This window comes from Heloderma suspectum, chromosome 5 (assembly GCF_057233095.1).
Source record: "Heloderma suspectum isolate Gila_16-S chromosome 5, 16-S_ref, whole genome shotgun sequence".
Lineage (NCBI taxonomy): Eukaryota > Metazoa > Chordata > Lepidosauria > Squamata > Helodermatidae > Heloderma > Heloderma suspectum.
The window spans coordinates 207,571,451-207,588,678 of record NC_139462.1 but is presented as its reverse complement, the minus strand read 5'-3'; the positions used below and the strand labels follow the sequence as shown (position 1 = coordinate 207,588,678).

The 17,228-nt window shown below is 42.4% G+C and overlaps 1 protein-coding gene across 1 annotated transcript in view; it reads right to left on the bottom strand.

Moving 5' to 3' along the window:
• Nucleotides 1-6,636: 6,636 nt before the first annotated feature.
• CCDC7 (coiled-coil domain containing 7) overlaps nucleotides 6,637-17,228 on the bottom strand; it is a 360,733-nt gene continuing 350,141 nt past the window's right edge. The window contains exons 71-74 of the mRNA XM_084859830.1: nucleotides 14,567-14,659; nucleotides 13,113-13,199; nucleotides 11,703-11,764; nucleotides 6,637-6,962 (exon numbers count right to left, since the gene is read on the bottom strand). Of these exons, the coding sequence (XP_084715956.1) occupies nucleotides 6,873-6,962; nucleotides 11,703-11,764; nucleotides 13,113-13,199; nucleotides 14,567-14,659 (332 nt within the window). The 3' untranslated portion in view covers nucleotides 6,637-6,872. The remainder of the gene's footprint in view (nucleotides 6,963-11,702; nucleotides 11,765-13,112; nucleotides 13,200-14,566; nucleotides 14,660-17,228) is intronic.

The window sequence follows — 17,228 nt, the reverse complement described above, 5'->3', positions numbered from 1 at the left end:
ATATATAGTAAAGCTATGTCAAAGACAGTTTGCTACAACTGGTTTTCACTAATAGAACATGCATAAATGTAATTGTACCAATAATAATAACAGTAGTAGTAATAGTAGTAATGGGGCTGTTCAGATGTAACACTAAACCATAACTTAGCATTATGTACATGAGCAGCCACAAAACATCCCCTTACTCTTTCCTTCCACACTGCAATTGGCACTTTGTAACTGTGGTTAGCAGCAAAGCCATAGTTATTTTGTACAAACCTGGCAAACTGTTTTATGCAAATCATAGCTTGCCCACAAGCAAGAACTCCAAAGCTAATGAACAGCTTTATAAGTGTTCTCTTGAGGAAAGGATGGGCAAAGATAGCTTGGCTACAGTGGTACAGGCACAACTAATCTCAAGCCCAGTGGGGCTTCTATAAAGTTTGGTCAGGCAACCTCCAAATCTTCCAGCACAACAGATTGATCAGCTCTGGAAACCAAGGGCATTTTGGCAACCAGAATCACTTCTGTCATGGATTAATGGACAAACATGTAAAAGAGAAGGGGGGAACCCTCTTTCTCTATATGATAACGGCTGCAAGGTTATTTATTGTATGCACAAAAGTGGAAGAATGAAACAATACCAACTGCAAATGACTGGATCTCGAAAATGATGGAGTTGGCAGAGATGGCAAAACTTACTATTATAATTAAAGAAGGATTAATAATTAAACGTATGTCAGAATGGAAACCTTTTTTAGAATTTGTACAACAAATAGAGAAAAATGATATCTATGTATGTGGATTCTGATCTTTGAGATGGTCAACTCTCCTTTTTCTTTGTTAAAAATTAGGAGATAATGTCTGTGAACTCAATGTATGATATACAACTAAGATAAGCAGAGAACAATAATAAGCATTTGTTGTGTAAGGGGAGCTGAAGGTAGATACCTTATAATCCTAGATGTATTTTAGTGTATCCCTGTGTATGTTGTTGTAATGATGTGTATTGTGTGCCTATGTTGTTTTCTCCTTTTTTCTCTTTTTCCTTTTTTAAAAATTAAACTATTAATCAGAATCACTTCTGTCACCAACTCCTGAATCCACTGGATGTCTCTGGCAATCACTGGGAGAGAAGGAAATGTGTAGAGGAGCTCTGAAGACCATGGACCTGTTAGCACATCTGTGCTTGTGACTCCTTGGCATGGGTATCTTCTTATGCATCTGTGCACGTGAGTAGCTGGTGAAATGAACAGGTCAACTGCTGGACAGCAAATGCAGTGTGTCAGCTGTTGAAAGACTTGCGGATGTAACCTCCATTCAGAGTCCTGCACAGTCTTCCCTCCTCAACCAATCAGCAATCCAACCTGCCATCCCTGCGAGATGTACTGCAGATATCAAAAGCAGATGCTTCTTGGCCCAAGATAGAATTTTCATGGCATCCATCATAATCGCTGCTCTGACTGAGACTGCCAGGATGACATCTCTGGAGAACCTCAGTGGCACTAAACACCGGGCCCAGGATTACCATAGTCCCTGAAGGATTAGAATCTGCAGGCTGTCCTTGCTGGCAATCTCACCATGGAAGGTGAGTTAACTTCCAGATGTTCCTGCTGTGAAGGTGTGACCAATCTATCAAGCTGGCAAGACACCATGGGGTCCATCAAACAAGTCAGCAAGGGTAGGTCTGCTTTCTTTGCACTCTTGACATCTTGGATGGCTAAAAGGATCTCACTCTGTCTTCCCTCCATCAGAATCAAAATGTATCCAGGACCACTCCAGATGTTCCAGTGTCTGCAATGGAATCAGGGAGCTCCTGTCCATATTCACTACAAACGCATATTCTTCATGGCAGTTGAGTATCAACCAAACATCATCCAACCCCTTCTCCCTGGATGGTGATAGGATGAGGATATTATCAAAATATATAATATACAGATAGATGCTTTTCATTCTCAAGTGGGGCGCTGAAGTCACAAGAACCTTGATTGAACACTCTGGCAACCCAAATTTCTGGGCTCTGTATTGGAAATGCCATCGATTGTAGGCAAACTTCAGGTACTTTCTATCACTGTTCCTGATTGGTATGTGAAATTAAGATAAATCCATTGAAGCTATTTTTTTTTTAAATCCCCTCTAAGAAAGCTGCCACAACAGTCCTGAGCATCTCCATTTTGAAGTGCCTCTGCAAAAGGAATCTGAGCTATTTTAAGTTGAAAATGGCTCACACATATCCATTCTTTTTCAGTACCCCCAGAGCACTCTGGTCCAGTGGGACAGATTCTATGACCCCAATTTATGTCAGGTGCTCAATGGCACTTAAAACTGACCAGTGCTTGACCAGGTTTCCTGAATCTTGGAGGGGGATGAATCCATCTCTGGGACACCTGGAACACTCCAGGGTGTATCCCTGTGATATCGTCTCCCAGATCCAAGCATCTGATGTAAATTTTGACTGAAGGAACACAAAGCTGAGGAGATGACCTCCTATGGCAACATGTAGATGAATGGTGTCAAATAGAGGGCCTTTCTTTTGTGTTTTTACTGAGGTTCACAGCTGCAGTGGACCTGGAAGATGGAGGCTTGGAGGCCTGCCAAACTACTTATGGTGAAACCACTTCTACTTCTGGCCACCATGCATGTGACCATTGTGCATGGCTCCAGTTGGACTGCATCAAACGAAGAATCAGCTGTCGATGCTGCTGCCAGGCAATTTTGTGAAAGCCATCCTTCATAGGCTGTGGTATCTTCCATCCCCATCAATTATTCAGCGCATTTATATCATTATCATATATATTCAGCGCATATATATCATTATATATATATATTATCAATGGGATCTTCTCAAACTGGGGAGAGGTAATGAGCGGGGTACTGCAGGGCTCAGTCCTGGGCCCAGTGCTCTTCAACATTTTTATTAATGACTTGGAGGAGGAGGTGCAGGGAATGCTGATCAAATTGGCAGATGACACAAAATTGGGCGGGATGGCTAATACCTTGGAAGACAGAAACAAAATTCAAAGGGATCTTGACAGACTGGAGCGCTGGGTAGAAAACAACAGAATGACATTTAATAGGGATAAATGCCAAATTCTGCATCTAGGAAAAACCAAATGCACAGTTACAAGATGGGGGATACGTGGCTCAACAACACTACAAGCGAGAAGGATCTTGGAACTGTTGTCAATCACAAGCTGAATATGAGCCAATACTGTGATGTGGCTGCAAAAAAGGCCAATGCTATTTTGGGCTACATTAATAGAAGCATAGCTTCCAAATCCTAGGAAGTACTAGTTCCCCTCTACTCAGCACTGGTTAGGCTTCATCTGGAGTACTGTGTCCAGTTCTGGGCACCACATTTTAAGGAGGATGCAGACAAACTGGAGAGGATTCAGAGGAGGGCAACAAAGATGATCAGGGGACTGGAAACAAAGCCCTATGAAGACAGACTGAAAGAACTGGGCATTTTTTAGCCTTGAGAAGAGAAGACTGAGGGGAGATATGATAGCGCTCTTCAAGTACTTGAAAGGTTGTCACAGAGAAGAAGGCCAGGATCTCTTCTTGATCATCCCAGAGTGCAGGACACGGAATAATGGCCTCAAGTTACAGGAAGCCAGATTCCGGCTGAACAAAAGGGAAAAAACGTCCTGACTGTTAGAGCAATACGACAATGGAACCCATTACCTAGGGAGGTAGTGGGCTCTCCCACACTGGAGGCATTCAAGACGAGGCTGGACAACCATGTGTCAGGCATGCTCTGACCTGGATTCCTGCATTGAGCAGGGGGTTGGACTCAATGGCCTTGTAGGCCCCTTCCAACCCTACTATTCTATGATTCTATGCTACCCCTTGAAGATAAGGAGTTAGTTGTTCTTGTTCAGTTGTTAAGTCTTGTGTGACTCTTCGTGACCCAGTGGACCATAGCATGCCAGGCCTTCCTGTCCTAAGGTGTTAGTTACTGAGATTTTAAAGGCCCCAACCCCCTGTGAAGGATCTCTTCAACCCTCTTATTGCATGGGTCATAAGTACATAAGAAAAGCCATGCTGGATGAGAACAAAGGCCTATCTTTAAAAAAAAAAAATTCTTTTAAAAACTTTATTTTTCCTGTAACACACACTTCCATACCAGTGGGACTCTGTTTTTAACGTCCAGTGACTAGAGAAACAAGCACAGGCTACTGCAGAACAATTAGAAAGCTAGACACAAAAAAAGGGAAAAGAGATTATAGGACAAGACTCTCCAGTGGTGTGTGCAATGTTTGTTTTCTTGCCTGAGAACAACATGGCCTACACCTGCAACAAGTGCAAGCTGATCACACTGCTGGAAGAAAAAGTAAGAGGACTGGAGCGGCGAGTGTCGACCCTCCAGGGAATAAGAGAACACGAAGAGTTCTTGGACAGAATGGTGGAACTACAGCAGCAAAGTGAACAACAGAAGCTTGAAGAGCAACAGCAAGCTGAGGCAGAAAAGGAAAATGCTGAAGTGAGGAAAAATGCAGTAGAGGATACTCCTTGGAAAAGGGTGAAGTTAGGAGCAGAAGAACTAGAAGCCACTCTGTACCAGTGGAAGCAGTGGAGCTATGGAACCTTTTCCAGGTACTTGAGGATGAGACTGGAAGACAGCCTGCAGAGGAAGAATTACAGGGGACCCCACATGAGAGCAATCAGGAGGATGAATGTCAGTCAAGCAGAGGCAATGAAACCAAGGCCTACAACAACAACAAGAGAAGAGCAGTAGTAGTGGGAGACTCCTTGTTGCGTGCGATCGAAACCCAAGTATGTCGCAAAGATCCATGGACTCGCCAGGTACGCTGTCTCCCAGGAGGATGGATAAGAGACGTGACTGAAGGGTTGCCTGCACTCATAAAGCCCACTGATAGGTATCCCTTTCTTCTCATCCGTGTGGGAACAAATGATACTGCCAAGCAGAGCTACAAAGAAATCACGTCAGACTTTGAAGCTTTGGGAAGAAAACTCAAGAACTTTGGGGCCCAGATAGTTTTCTCATCCATCCTTCCAGTAGTTAGAAGAGCGATAGAAAGGGAAAGAAAAATACAAAATGACTTTGTCCCCATTTGGGCAACGAGAAACATGTTTGCTTTCATCCCCTGGGGATAATTCAATAAAAGCAAAAACCTGTCTTCCTTTTTTTTAAAAAAATGACTATCTAAGAGCTCCATGGAGCTCAATATAGACCCTGTTATACCAACTCCAGACAGGGCTGGTCTGGAAAGACAGGGTGACCCCTCTCCCTGGAAAGGATCAACATGTCTGCCATCCAGAGGGAGGAGCTAAACCAGAAGCGCAGAATGCTCTCCAGAAGATACAGGAGAATAAGCCTTGACTAGGTGGTGGTCATAAAATGAGCCACAATATAGCTTTCCACTACAGGGGGAGGAGAAACGCAACAGGGCCCTGTGTTACCCTTCACTGTGATAATTTTGAATGTTCCCCCCTAAACTTTAGCCATTTTGAGCTTTAGGTCTCTAACACAATGCCTACACATCTGGCCTACTCATTTGTACTCATCGTTGGTTACCTGTATCCCGCCCATTCTTCAGTCTTTTTTTATACATGTCCTTTTACAAATTTCAGTGCCTCGCTAAGCTTTTTATGCAGCCACGTTGGCTTTTTTAGATGTCATTTTCACTCTTATTGCAATTGTTTGTGATTGTGGTTTTAGGAAGTCCTTGAGGAGTTTTTTTTTAACAACTTTGCCAATTATGCAAGTAGAGGTTCTAGATTTGGGGGGTTTGGGTACTTGGCCTGGATCCAAAACATTGTGCATGGTATCCCATATAGGAGTGTCCCCTTTCCCCACCCAGCTGTGTACCTCTATGCCCCACTGAGAAATCTCACTTGAAGGTCATGTGGGGTTACTACTGGAACATCTACTACTGAAACCATTCCTGCTTTCCTCTACATGCATGCATATATGAACCTTATCTTCTAGTTTGAATAAGTCAGAAAGAACATTACAGGAAAATATCTACCTTTTCTGGAATTTAAAATCTAGTTCTGCTAGTGCTATCATCTGTATGCAAAGAGATAAGTCCAATTTTCCTTATTTTTAAAAAGGCTGTTAACTATGCTATTTAACCATGTATGTAGTGCAAACTGTGAGGGCAAGCAATTCCTATAAGGAAAAGCAAGATTTTTTTTAATTAAATGAAGTAAAGCAGTACTCACTTTTATTTGTTGGTGCTATGTGACTTCTAACTTATATCTGGTTTTTGTGACAAAATTCTAGTGCCAAGGATCTGGTTTGTTTCAAACATCTGATTATAGGGCTGATAATACCATAAAAAAAAAAGGTAAAGGTGTCCCCAACCAGTCGTGTCCGACTCTAGGGTGCGGTGCTCATCCCCGTTTCTAAGCCGAAGAGCCAGCGCTGTCCGAAGACGCTTCCGTGGTCATGTGGCCGGCATGACTGAACACCGAAGTGCACGGAACGCTGTTACCTTTCCCGCTGAGGCGGTACCTATTTATCTACTTGCAATTTCTTGCTTTTGAACTGCTAGGTTGGCAGAACCTGGGACTGAAGACGGGAGCTCACTCCGTCATGCAGCACTCGGGTCTCGAACTGCTGTCCTGCCGACCTTCCAGTCTGCAGTTCAGCGTCTTAACCACTAAGCCAGAAACAAAAATGTAATTTTGGTTAGAAATAATGTAATTCTATTAAAATGATCAAAATTATTAGTACTATTTGAGATTTGGTGGTTCAGGTTTCATATATTTCAACTCCCATTCCAGTGCAATCAACTTTTGTACAGCTCTCAGAACAGATTCGTACGACAACTTATGTCTTAATTTTTCCTTTTTATAATTCTACAGAGATGACATTATAAGTTGGCTGCATCGTTGAATTAATCCATAAAAGGATTTAGAATAAGTCAGTGATGTCCCAGTTGTTCCCTTGTGGCTGGGACAGCTCCAAGTTTTTTGAAGGGGTTACATCCCTTTCCACAAATAACGATTGAATCCTAAAAATGAAACACAATTGTTCTGTGTAATTATAATTTAGTTAATATAACTATATAAAGCACATTTTAGATTACTATGTGAAAATCTTGTTCTATCAGTTGCCTACTGCAGTTGCGACCTGAGTTAGAAAAAGGAGCATATGCTTTGTACGAAGAAGATCCCAGTTCAATCCCCAGCATCTCCAGTTAGACTCTCAGTTAGTAGGTGATGGAAAAGACCTCTACAGGAGATGCTATAAAGCTGCTATGAGTCTGATTAGACAATATTGGGCTAGATAGACCAATGCCATATGTTGTTCTAAGCATGCGTGAATGTTTTTAAAATGGTGAAAAATGAACCCCACAGTGCCAGTCACCTAAATGGTCAGACTCATAGCTAATTAAAGAAGGATATGCTGCTATCAGATGCATTGCCTTCGGTAAACCAGAGTCTGGGAATAGAGAGAAATGGCCAGGGCCAGCAGATGGGGCTAGATAATTGTTTGCTAGGTGTTGGTACGTTGTTTGAAGAACAACATAGCTGGTACGATTTGCAGTGTTGCACTCGCGTAACGTTTAAGGTACCCAATTTAAATGCTTGTCTTCAGATGCAGCCAACAGTAAGGTCTCAGACAGTATTTGAGTAAGATACTGTGGATTTCTCCTGTTGAAATTAATGGTGCTACTTCAAAACTGTTTTGACAATTACTGTTTGAGTGTGCCATGCTTAGATCAGCACAATACATCAATCATGTGTTTTATAGTGTCCTTCATACATTACAAAATACACTACCAAATAAACAAATATATGCAGAATATATATGTATTTAAAATGTTTGAAATCTCTCAGAAATTGCAGGTTTGTTATTTTGAAATATATACATACAACAGTTCTTTTGGAGATAACTGATTATCAGCAAGTTTTCATAGTCAAAGAAAAGTTGTTATATCATAAAAGCTTTAATATCTGACTAATACGCACTTTCATTAATGAGTGTTCTGTTTAAATCAGGGAAACCTTTTTCAATCTGAGGGCCAGACTGCCAGCCAAGAAACCTGGGGTCTGCATTCCAGCAGTGAGCATGGCCAGAGCCTAAAGTGGGTATAGCCACCCCACTTTGCACACACCATTGTCTCTGTATCTCTCTCTCTCTTTCACACACACACACACACACACACACACGCTGCAGATCAGCTGAGGGGTGGGATTTCTTCGGACTTCCTCTCCTCAGCTGATCTGGTGAGGAAGGGGGCATCAATGTATCCTGGTTTAAACCGCCCCAACCAGCATGCCACACAATGAGACTGAAAATCAAGCTCTCTCTGCTCCTCAGTTGATCAGTGCTGAGGAGCGGAGGAGTCCCAATCTTTATCCCCATTGAGGTGCAGCAGACAGGAAGGTTTAAACTTCCCTACCCAGCACACCATGATGGGGATGAAAGATTAGTTGGGAGATGGTCTTATCTCTGATCAAGCTGCTGACTGGCGTTAAGAGCTTTCCCTCCCTGGGAAGAGTGGGTGGGGCCTGGGGAAGAAGCTGGTGGGCTGGATGGGGAACTGCCATGGGCTATATCCTACCCACTGGTCAGAGGTTCTCCTTGCCTGGCTTATACCAACAACTGCAAAACAATTTATGGCTACAATAACCCACAAAGCTGTACTATCCAACTGGAAAACAGGTGGCTAATTCTGATAGAGCGCTAAACATATGTTGGAAGGGAGAAATCAACCACTCCCTAGTAAACAGATGAGCAGCAGTGTAAAAATTGATAGTACTGATCATCTGCAATCCAATTTTCAAGGTAGCATTTACAAATGTTATCTGTTTCATCTGAAAGGTAAGCTAGATGGGCAGAGCCATAGGGTCTTAATGCAATGATATGTTTTAGATTAATTTTGTTCAGGACAACACTTTTGGACAAGGGGACTATCAATTCCACTTGAATTAAAATGGAACCAAACTACTGCTACATATAATCAAAAGCGTTGAAGAGCATTAAACCAAATTCTGAGGGAATTGGACAGGTGCTGAGAAAAAAATCACCACAAGGATGATGATCAAACCGTTCTGTGACCTCAGAATTAAGACAGAAGTAGAAAATGAGAACTATCCAAATGATACCTGGCTCTTTTTCTCCTTTTTATCTAAGGTGAGGCAGTTGATGTTCTGAACCAATGCTTAGGCAGGGTAATGGACTGGGCCAATAAACTGCCAATAAGGGCCAATAAACTGAGACTCAATCCAAACAAGATGGAGATATCATTTGTGGGTGGTTCATCTGTCTGGTTAAGAGGTATTCACCCTGTTCTGGAGAGGAATACACTCTCTCTTAAAGCAGGGGTGGGGAACTAGTGGTCCTTCAGATGTTTTGGCCTTCAGCTCCCATCATTCCTCACCATTGGCTATGCTAGCTAGAGCTGATACAAGTTATAAGACAACACATCTGGAGGCCCTCAAGTTGCCCACCCCTGCCCTAAATGATCAGCTCTGTAGTTTGGGAGTGCTCCTGGATCCATCACTATCATGAGGCACAGGTGGCCTCAATGTCTTGGAGTGTCTTTTATCAGCTTAGGCTGATATACCAACTACGATCCTACTTGGACAGGGATAGACTTGCAACAGTTATTCATACTCCGGTAACTTCCTCTCGGAATTACTGCAATGTGTTGTATGTGTGACTGCATTTGAAAATGGTCCAGAAATTTCAGTTAGTCCAAAACAGGGAGCTACACTGTTAACTGGGGCTGACCGATACAATCATATTATGCCAATACTTTCCAATCTGCCTTAGCTGCTGGTCCATTTCTCGGCCCAATTCAAAGTGTTGGTTTTAACAAGCCCTAAATGGCTTGGGGCCAGGTAACCTGAAAGAACATCTCTGCCTATATCTATCTACCCAGCCCTAAGGTTATCATCCAAGGGCCATCTCCTGGTGCTCCCACCAAAGGAGGTGAGGCAAATGGCTACAAGAAAGAGGACCTTTTCAGTGGTGACACCCCATACCCTCCACCGAGAGGCTTACCTGACACCAGCATTATGGTTTTTCAGTGCCAAATCAAGACCTTTTTATTCTCCCAGACATGTTAAGAAATGTTCTGAATGCCTTTCGATCATAGCACTTTTTATTCTCCTGCTGGCTGTTTACTTTGGCTTTTATGCTGCTCAGTTTTTATCCTTTGCTGCTGGTTTTAACGTGGTTTTATTATGTAATGTCTTTCTCATTTTCCATGCTTTGTATTTTATTTTTAATTTATCTGTACACCACCCAGAAAACTCTGGTTATTGGATGGTCTGTAAGCATAATAAATAAATAAATAATAAAAAGAGTGCAGGATTAGATATTATATACAAAAAGCATCTAAAAAGGGGACAAAATATATAGGTGTCCATATGTGTGCCAGAAGCTCTAAAGCTAAGGTAGCTGAATTAGTGCACATGAACAAGGTTTATGCAATGAAGTCTGGATAAATGTTTTCCTCCTCTCATAATAGTAGAACCCATGGGTATCCAATGAGGGTGGTTGGCAGGAGATGTAAGGCTGACAAAAGTACTCCAGACAACCCATAATTATAGAATTACTAGCAAAAGATATGGCAATGGCCACTGACTTTGGTTTGTTCCATTGGTGTTGGTTTGTTCCATTACTTATGAGCCACCAATGATGGGGGTGTGTATGCCACTGGCTGTCTTTCCTGAATGGTTAGTGCCCCACTTTTGTCAAACCCCTTGAATTACAGCTGAAAGTCCTGACTTCACTCCCATCTGGTTGTGTTTCCTTTCAACTTCAATTTGGTGGTATACAGAGGCCAACTGCCAAAACAGTTATCCTTGTTCCAACATTTCTGGCCCTGACTGTAACTCCCACTGAGTTCAGTGGGCTTATTTCAGGTAACTGGGTAGAGGATTGCAGCTTTAGGCAAAGTTATGGTAGAGAAATATCAATGGCTATTAGTCATGACAGCTACATAGAAGCCAGTATGCCCCTGATTCCTGCATTCTGGTGACGAACACAAAATAGTTGTCACTTTCATGGCCTGCTTGCAAACTTCCTAGGGCGATCTGAACTCGTTACTGTTGGTAACAGGATTTGAATTGGACAGAAATCTGGTCTGATCTGGCAAACCAGTTCTGCTTAATGCAACTTTTAAAAGTAAGTGCTTTAATATATAGATGCAAACTCCTTGCATAATTGCTTTCTCAGTGGCAATAAATCCTCATTGTCATGACAGAAAATCTCTTTGAACTTTCAGATAACAGCAGGAAAAGACTACTAGTTAGCTTAAAGCAAGGGTGCAAAGGGGTGCAAAAGGGTGCTCCTGGGGTCCCAAGAAGGCCATGACCCCTTTTCTCTTGCCCCACCCCCTTTCCCACAACCACGTGCTTTTGTACTTTCCCAGCTTTTGTGCAGTTTTTTCCCTATTCTAAAATGTCAAAATGCCTCTCCCAAGGCTTAATTACTGACAGTAAGAGCTTTAAGCTAAAATAGGCTGGTATTGGGGGTATTTGGCCCTGCCCCTTTTGCCTTTGGCCCTGCCCACTACTGGAATGTGGCCCCCAGGAGCTTCTCCCAAATGGAATTTAGCCCTCAGGCTGAACGAAGGTCTGCATCCCAGGCTAGAACAGAAATTAGGGTTATAAACTACTAGCTAATTCCCTTTAAATGTATCATTGCTTTAAGAGACCTCTTCTTAATTTATATTTTCTTTAAGATAGGAACTACAGAATGTTCACCTTTCTAGGGGTAAGCCATAGTAACTTACTTGATCTTGATTGGCCAGAGAACTTGGTCCCTGAGTAGGTGATGAAGAAGCTCCTCCTAATCCTAAACACAAAATCCATTACTTCATTATACCATTTGAAAGCCTACCTGGTATTTCTTGGTATTTATATACTAGGGGCAATGTTGGTCAAATGTATGGTATAAAAATGTACAGTAATAGTACAGTAATAAAATCAACAGCAATATTTCTATATTATGCCAACTGCAATGTCATCTATTGTTTGAAAGGGAAACCAAGCAACCTTCTGGTATAGTTTCTGTGTAGTTTCAACTCGCATAGGAAGTGTACTGAAAAAAATTGCTATAGAGGGTTGCTTGTGTTTATCACCTCACCTTCCACACATCTATGAAGAATCAGCTGAAACAGAGTGCCAGATGTGTTGTAGCAAAAGGGGAAAGAATCCTCCCCTTCGCTTTTCAAACACTGTTGTGGTAAAATGGTGAGGTCCAAGGTAGTTGTAAATATGGGCTGACTGTACTGTAAGGGAGGGGCTATAGACTCAAGGGTATTTCTGGATTTCTGAGCTATTCCATTCATGTTGAAGGCTAGCCTGTTTCCTGACCTAAACATTGGTGCATTTGCACAAATATGTTTATGAGAGAGCAAGAACTGGATGCAACTCATACAAGTCAAATGCTGTATAATGTGGTGAATGCCTAATAACAAGAATAACCCACTGTGGAGTGTTATATCTGGCATCTATGATATTATTGAGACAGCACAAGTTAATAATGGAAGGAAAAATATTACTTCATCTCCAAATATAATGGGTTGGATCATGCTTGGAGGAGACCCACTGAAATCAATGGGACTCAGTCATCACAAGTTAGTCATGACTAAGCACCACTAATTTCAACTGATTACTCTAAGCATGACTAACTCTGGACCCAACCCAATGCTTTTCAATGGAACTCACATGTACAAGTCAAAGTATTGAGTAATCCTTCAGAGATCATGCCATTTACATCCATGTGTGAACTGGCCCTTAATCTTGCCACTCTGGTTCCAATATAAATTAAGAAACTACTCGCTTTCTACATGGCTTGTTAGGTACATTCTAAAAAGGGAAATCGTTTCAATCCTGCCTTTTTAGATATAAGGGCTAAAATGAATAGATATCGCATCCTTGGAAAGCCAGTGTTTTCTCTGTTTTTTCACTAACATTCAGCTCTCATTCTGTCAGCCTACAGAGAGAAACATATCTCTCTTCTTCAACAGACCTATTGAAATCAAGTTAGTCATGACTAACTTAAGTCCCATTGATTTCAATAAGTCTACTCTAAGCATAATTAAATTTGGATCCAACCCAATGTCTTAAATATCATTTTACCTTTCCCGTCTCTGAGTCCAACGAAAAGACAAAACCCTTGTTTTAAGGAGATAAATTACCTTTCATATCTGGCCCCAGGAGCTTTCTCTTTAACATATTCAGCTTTTGGGTATAGTCCCTTTGTGGTAACTGGTTTGCTTCCCATACTGCACAGGAAATATTGAAAGAAAATGTAATATTCAAAACAGAATGTTTTGAATTCAGAAATGTCTACTGTAGCTGATCAAAAATAGTTATAAACCTTTTTCACAGAAGCAATAATAATAAACAACTCCTCACATTTCTTGGTGACTATGGCTAAGAGAGACAACAAATGCACAAATATACAGAATAGGTTCACAGCTATTAAAGAACAGAAACAATCTGCCATTCCTAATAAATCTAAAGCAGTGAGAACTCAGCCAAACTGTTTTGTCTCCTAACTGTGTTGACATGTATGCTTGTCCGAAGTAGTGTGGAACAAAGAATTTAACAGGCAAATTGGCTGTCATGTGGAAGAAAGAAGAAACGTGTACTAAATATTATAAATATCTAGCATCCATCAATGTTCAAATATATTCAGTTTGTAGAATTAAATGTTAGTTTAATCAAGACTGCGTATGCTACACAATCCACAAACATGCACAACATTTGGCATTCAGTTATCATATTTTTAAAAGGACTTTGTGCTTATTAAGAAAAGGGTTTAAAACATTAATAATGACTCTACTACTTTAATAAACATGCCTTGCACAACTTTCTTTTCATTCTTTGGCATGCATCTCTTATATCCTACACAACACTTTATGTGCTTCCACTGGTTCCTCCCACTTTAGGTGTTTGGGACATGGAAGAACCTTCCTATCTACTTTGCTCTTCATATATGTAAACCAGGGATGCAGAACCTCTTTCAGCTTGAGGGCCAAATGCAATTTCAGAGAAGCTCTGGGGGTCTGCATTCCAGTGGTGGCCAGAGCCAAAGTCAAATGGGGTGGGACTAAAAAAAATTAAACCAGCATATTTTAGCAAGCTCTTATTGCCAGTAACTAAGCCCTAAGAGAGGCATTCCAACCTTTAAAAATAGGGGAAAACTGCACAAAAGTCTCGGACCCATGAAACGCTCAGTGGTTGCGGGAAAGGGATGGGGCCAAGGAAAGGGGGCATGGCCTTCTTGGGATCCCCCAAGGGCTGGATTTGGTTCCTGGGCCTGAGATTCTGTACCCCTAATGTAAAAGACTGAGATGCTTTGGAGAATGTCTCTATTGTACCTGGTGCAACAAGAGTTAAAAGTAGCCTGGAAGCCCTCTGGCTGACAGAATGTGACCTTGTTTGACAGAATTTGACCCAGATCCTAGTTCCATAAAACAGGGGAAAGAAATCTATATCCTCTATGGTTAATCATCCATCAGGTATAGTTGTTCCTAGAATAAATACAGCCTTTAACTTTCTGGCCCTATAGTATGAATTGGATCCTCTTTTTCTTCATAAAGAAAGTTAGGAATATTTTCTTTATATACTCAGCTTCATGGATTACCTGGTCTTGAGGGTTGTGTTGAATACTCATAGAACCTAGTTATGCCAGGCGATCGGGGAAAAAATGCTGACATTTTTCTCATTCTTTCCGCTGCTAATTAAAACACAAGAACATTTGAGTAAGAATGAGGCAGAGATGTCATGTAAATCTGATAATTTCATCCACACATGTATGGGGTGTGGCCCTATTGCTGAGGCAAAGGGAGGGCTACGAGCCTAAGAGAGGTCATCTGTTTTTGCCACATCACCATGAGAATGGATGTGTGATTCTGTCCACCACCATGAGTTATATTGGAGGAATGCTGGCCCACTACAACAGACAAATGTTCCCTGGTGTCCAAAGATATGGCAGTCTAGAGAGAACAGAGGATTAGATTGAGAGTGCCTGGAAGCGAGGATATGCTATTTAATTCCCTTCCTTCTGTCTGAGCTCTGAGTGGAAGCACTGGGCCAAGAATCCTGTGCTTCCTACCAAGCCCTGCCACAATTCCACACATACACCCTCACCCAAAGCATGATGTTGGTCCCCTTGGGAGACATTTGGGGTATTTGTCCTTTCCCCCTCACTTATTTCCATGGGTAGCCAGTGTGGTGTGGTGGCTAGAGCGTTGGACTCTGAAGATTCAGGTTCTAGTCCCCACTCAGCCATGAAGCTCCCTGGGTGACTTTAGGCCAGTCACTGACTCTCAGCCTAACCTACCTCACAGGGTTACTGTGAAGTTGACAGGCAACTTCAAGCCCCTTGGTCTTACATAGAAACATAGGAAGCTGCCTTATACTGAGTCAGACAGTCCATCTAGCCCAACATTGTTGATACTGACTGGCAGCAACTCTCTAGGGTTTCATGCACTAATTTTTCCAACCCTACCAGGAGATGTCAGGGATTGAACCTGGGACTGTACACTTGGGCTTGTGTCCCTTTTTGGTACCAAAAATACTTTTATCTCACGGTCCATCCAAACGCAAGTCTTGACACCTTCTCTATGAACGTAGGAAAGAATGCTATACCAGAACTTGCTACTGAGTAAGATGGTGTTTCCATGGCACTGACCCTTGCCTGCCCCATACAGAAGGAAGGGAATTGGACCGATGCTGGAGCACTCCTCATACAAGGCACCACCAAGCGTGTCTTTGCTACTGCAGCAGTGGTTATAGAAGGCTGAAGAAACAAGGCTTCTGGGCAGCACACAACTTGTTTTGACGTACGATTGCATGCCCAGAAGTGTGATTCTGCTTGTAAGCAAGGTGTGTGTTCCCTGTTTTCTTAAAAATCATCACTTTTTCCACTGTTGCCGCAGCAAATTCAACAACAGTGGCAGGTCAAATTCCAGCGGCTCTTGTGAGCTCCAAAGGACATGATTACTCTGCATGTTAGGGAAGGTGGCCCTTCCCCCTGCAGGAGCTGTTAAAGTATGATGTGCCCACTGCTCTAGCGGGAAGCAGCTAGGGATGTCAGAGAATTCCACCACAGATCTCGGTAAAGCCGAATGCCAGTGCATTCGGCTCCCCGAAATTTGTGGCGGAATGGCCTGCCAGCCCCCTGCCCCCCCCGCGGATCCCCCCCGGGATGAGACTTACCTGGGGAGGATGTTCTGGGCGGAGGCGGCTTTGGCAGCAGCGGCTGGTCTTCCAACTGGCTGCCACTGCCACCATTTGCAGTCTGGAGGGTGTTTTTTTGTTTTTTTTTTTTACACAGACGTGATAGGCTACGTAAAGATTTATGTAGCCTATCACGGCTGGGTTAAAAAAAAAACGTGTATGCAAATGGCGGCGGCTACAGCCGCCACCGAAAATAAAGGGGAACACAAATAGCGTAGCAGGTGCTATTTGCGTTCCCCTTTATTTTCGCCATAATAGTCTACGTAGACTAATATTTACGTAGACTAAGATGGCCAAAAATAAGGAACGCAAATGGCGGCGGCCGTAGCCACCGCCATTTGCGTACGCGGTTGTTTTTTGTTTGTTTTTTTTACCCAGAGCCCTCCGCGGCCAGAAATCCGGCTGCGGACAGCTCTGGCCTGGGCCTGGCCAGCTGCTCTGAGGAGCTGCCGCAGAGCACAGCCGCCGTTCGAGGATTCCGAGGGGGGAAACGGAATGCATCCCCCCCCACCATAAACCTAATCCGTGGAAAGGTAAGTGACTTTCGTACATCCCTAGAAGTAGCATCCTGACTGTAAGGAATGCCTTCTGGGGGCTACAAGAGAGGTCTTTGAAAGTAAAGTATTCTAACTTTATAATGCAAGATCCAAATGAAGATGAGCAGGGTAATAGATGATAAAAGCTTGTGTTTTTTTTAGAGAAGCTAACAAAATATACACATCATAATGTAAGGAGATACAGGGGTAGGTTTGGGGAGATTGCAAGAGAAACCATCAGAGAGACTTCACACTCTTAAGAGGTTACACACACACACACACACTATGCGCACACACAAACATTTCAAGGACAAATGAAAATGTTTGCACAGAAATTTGGTTAGAACAATGTTATAGTTTGAGAACTGGAATTTTAAGAAACATGTACAGGTCAGTTTTGCAGATCATAATCAACAAGTGCTGGAATCAGGCCTCTAACAACCTCTGAAAATATATGTTGACAGTTATTTTTTTATCAGTTCAACAATACATGAAAAATGCACTCACAGAGAAATAGAAACAACTCAC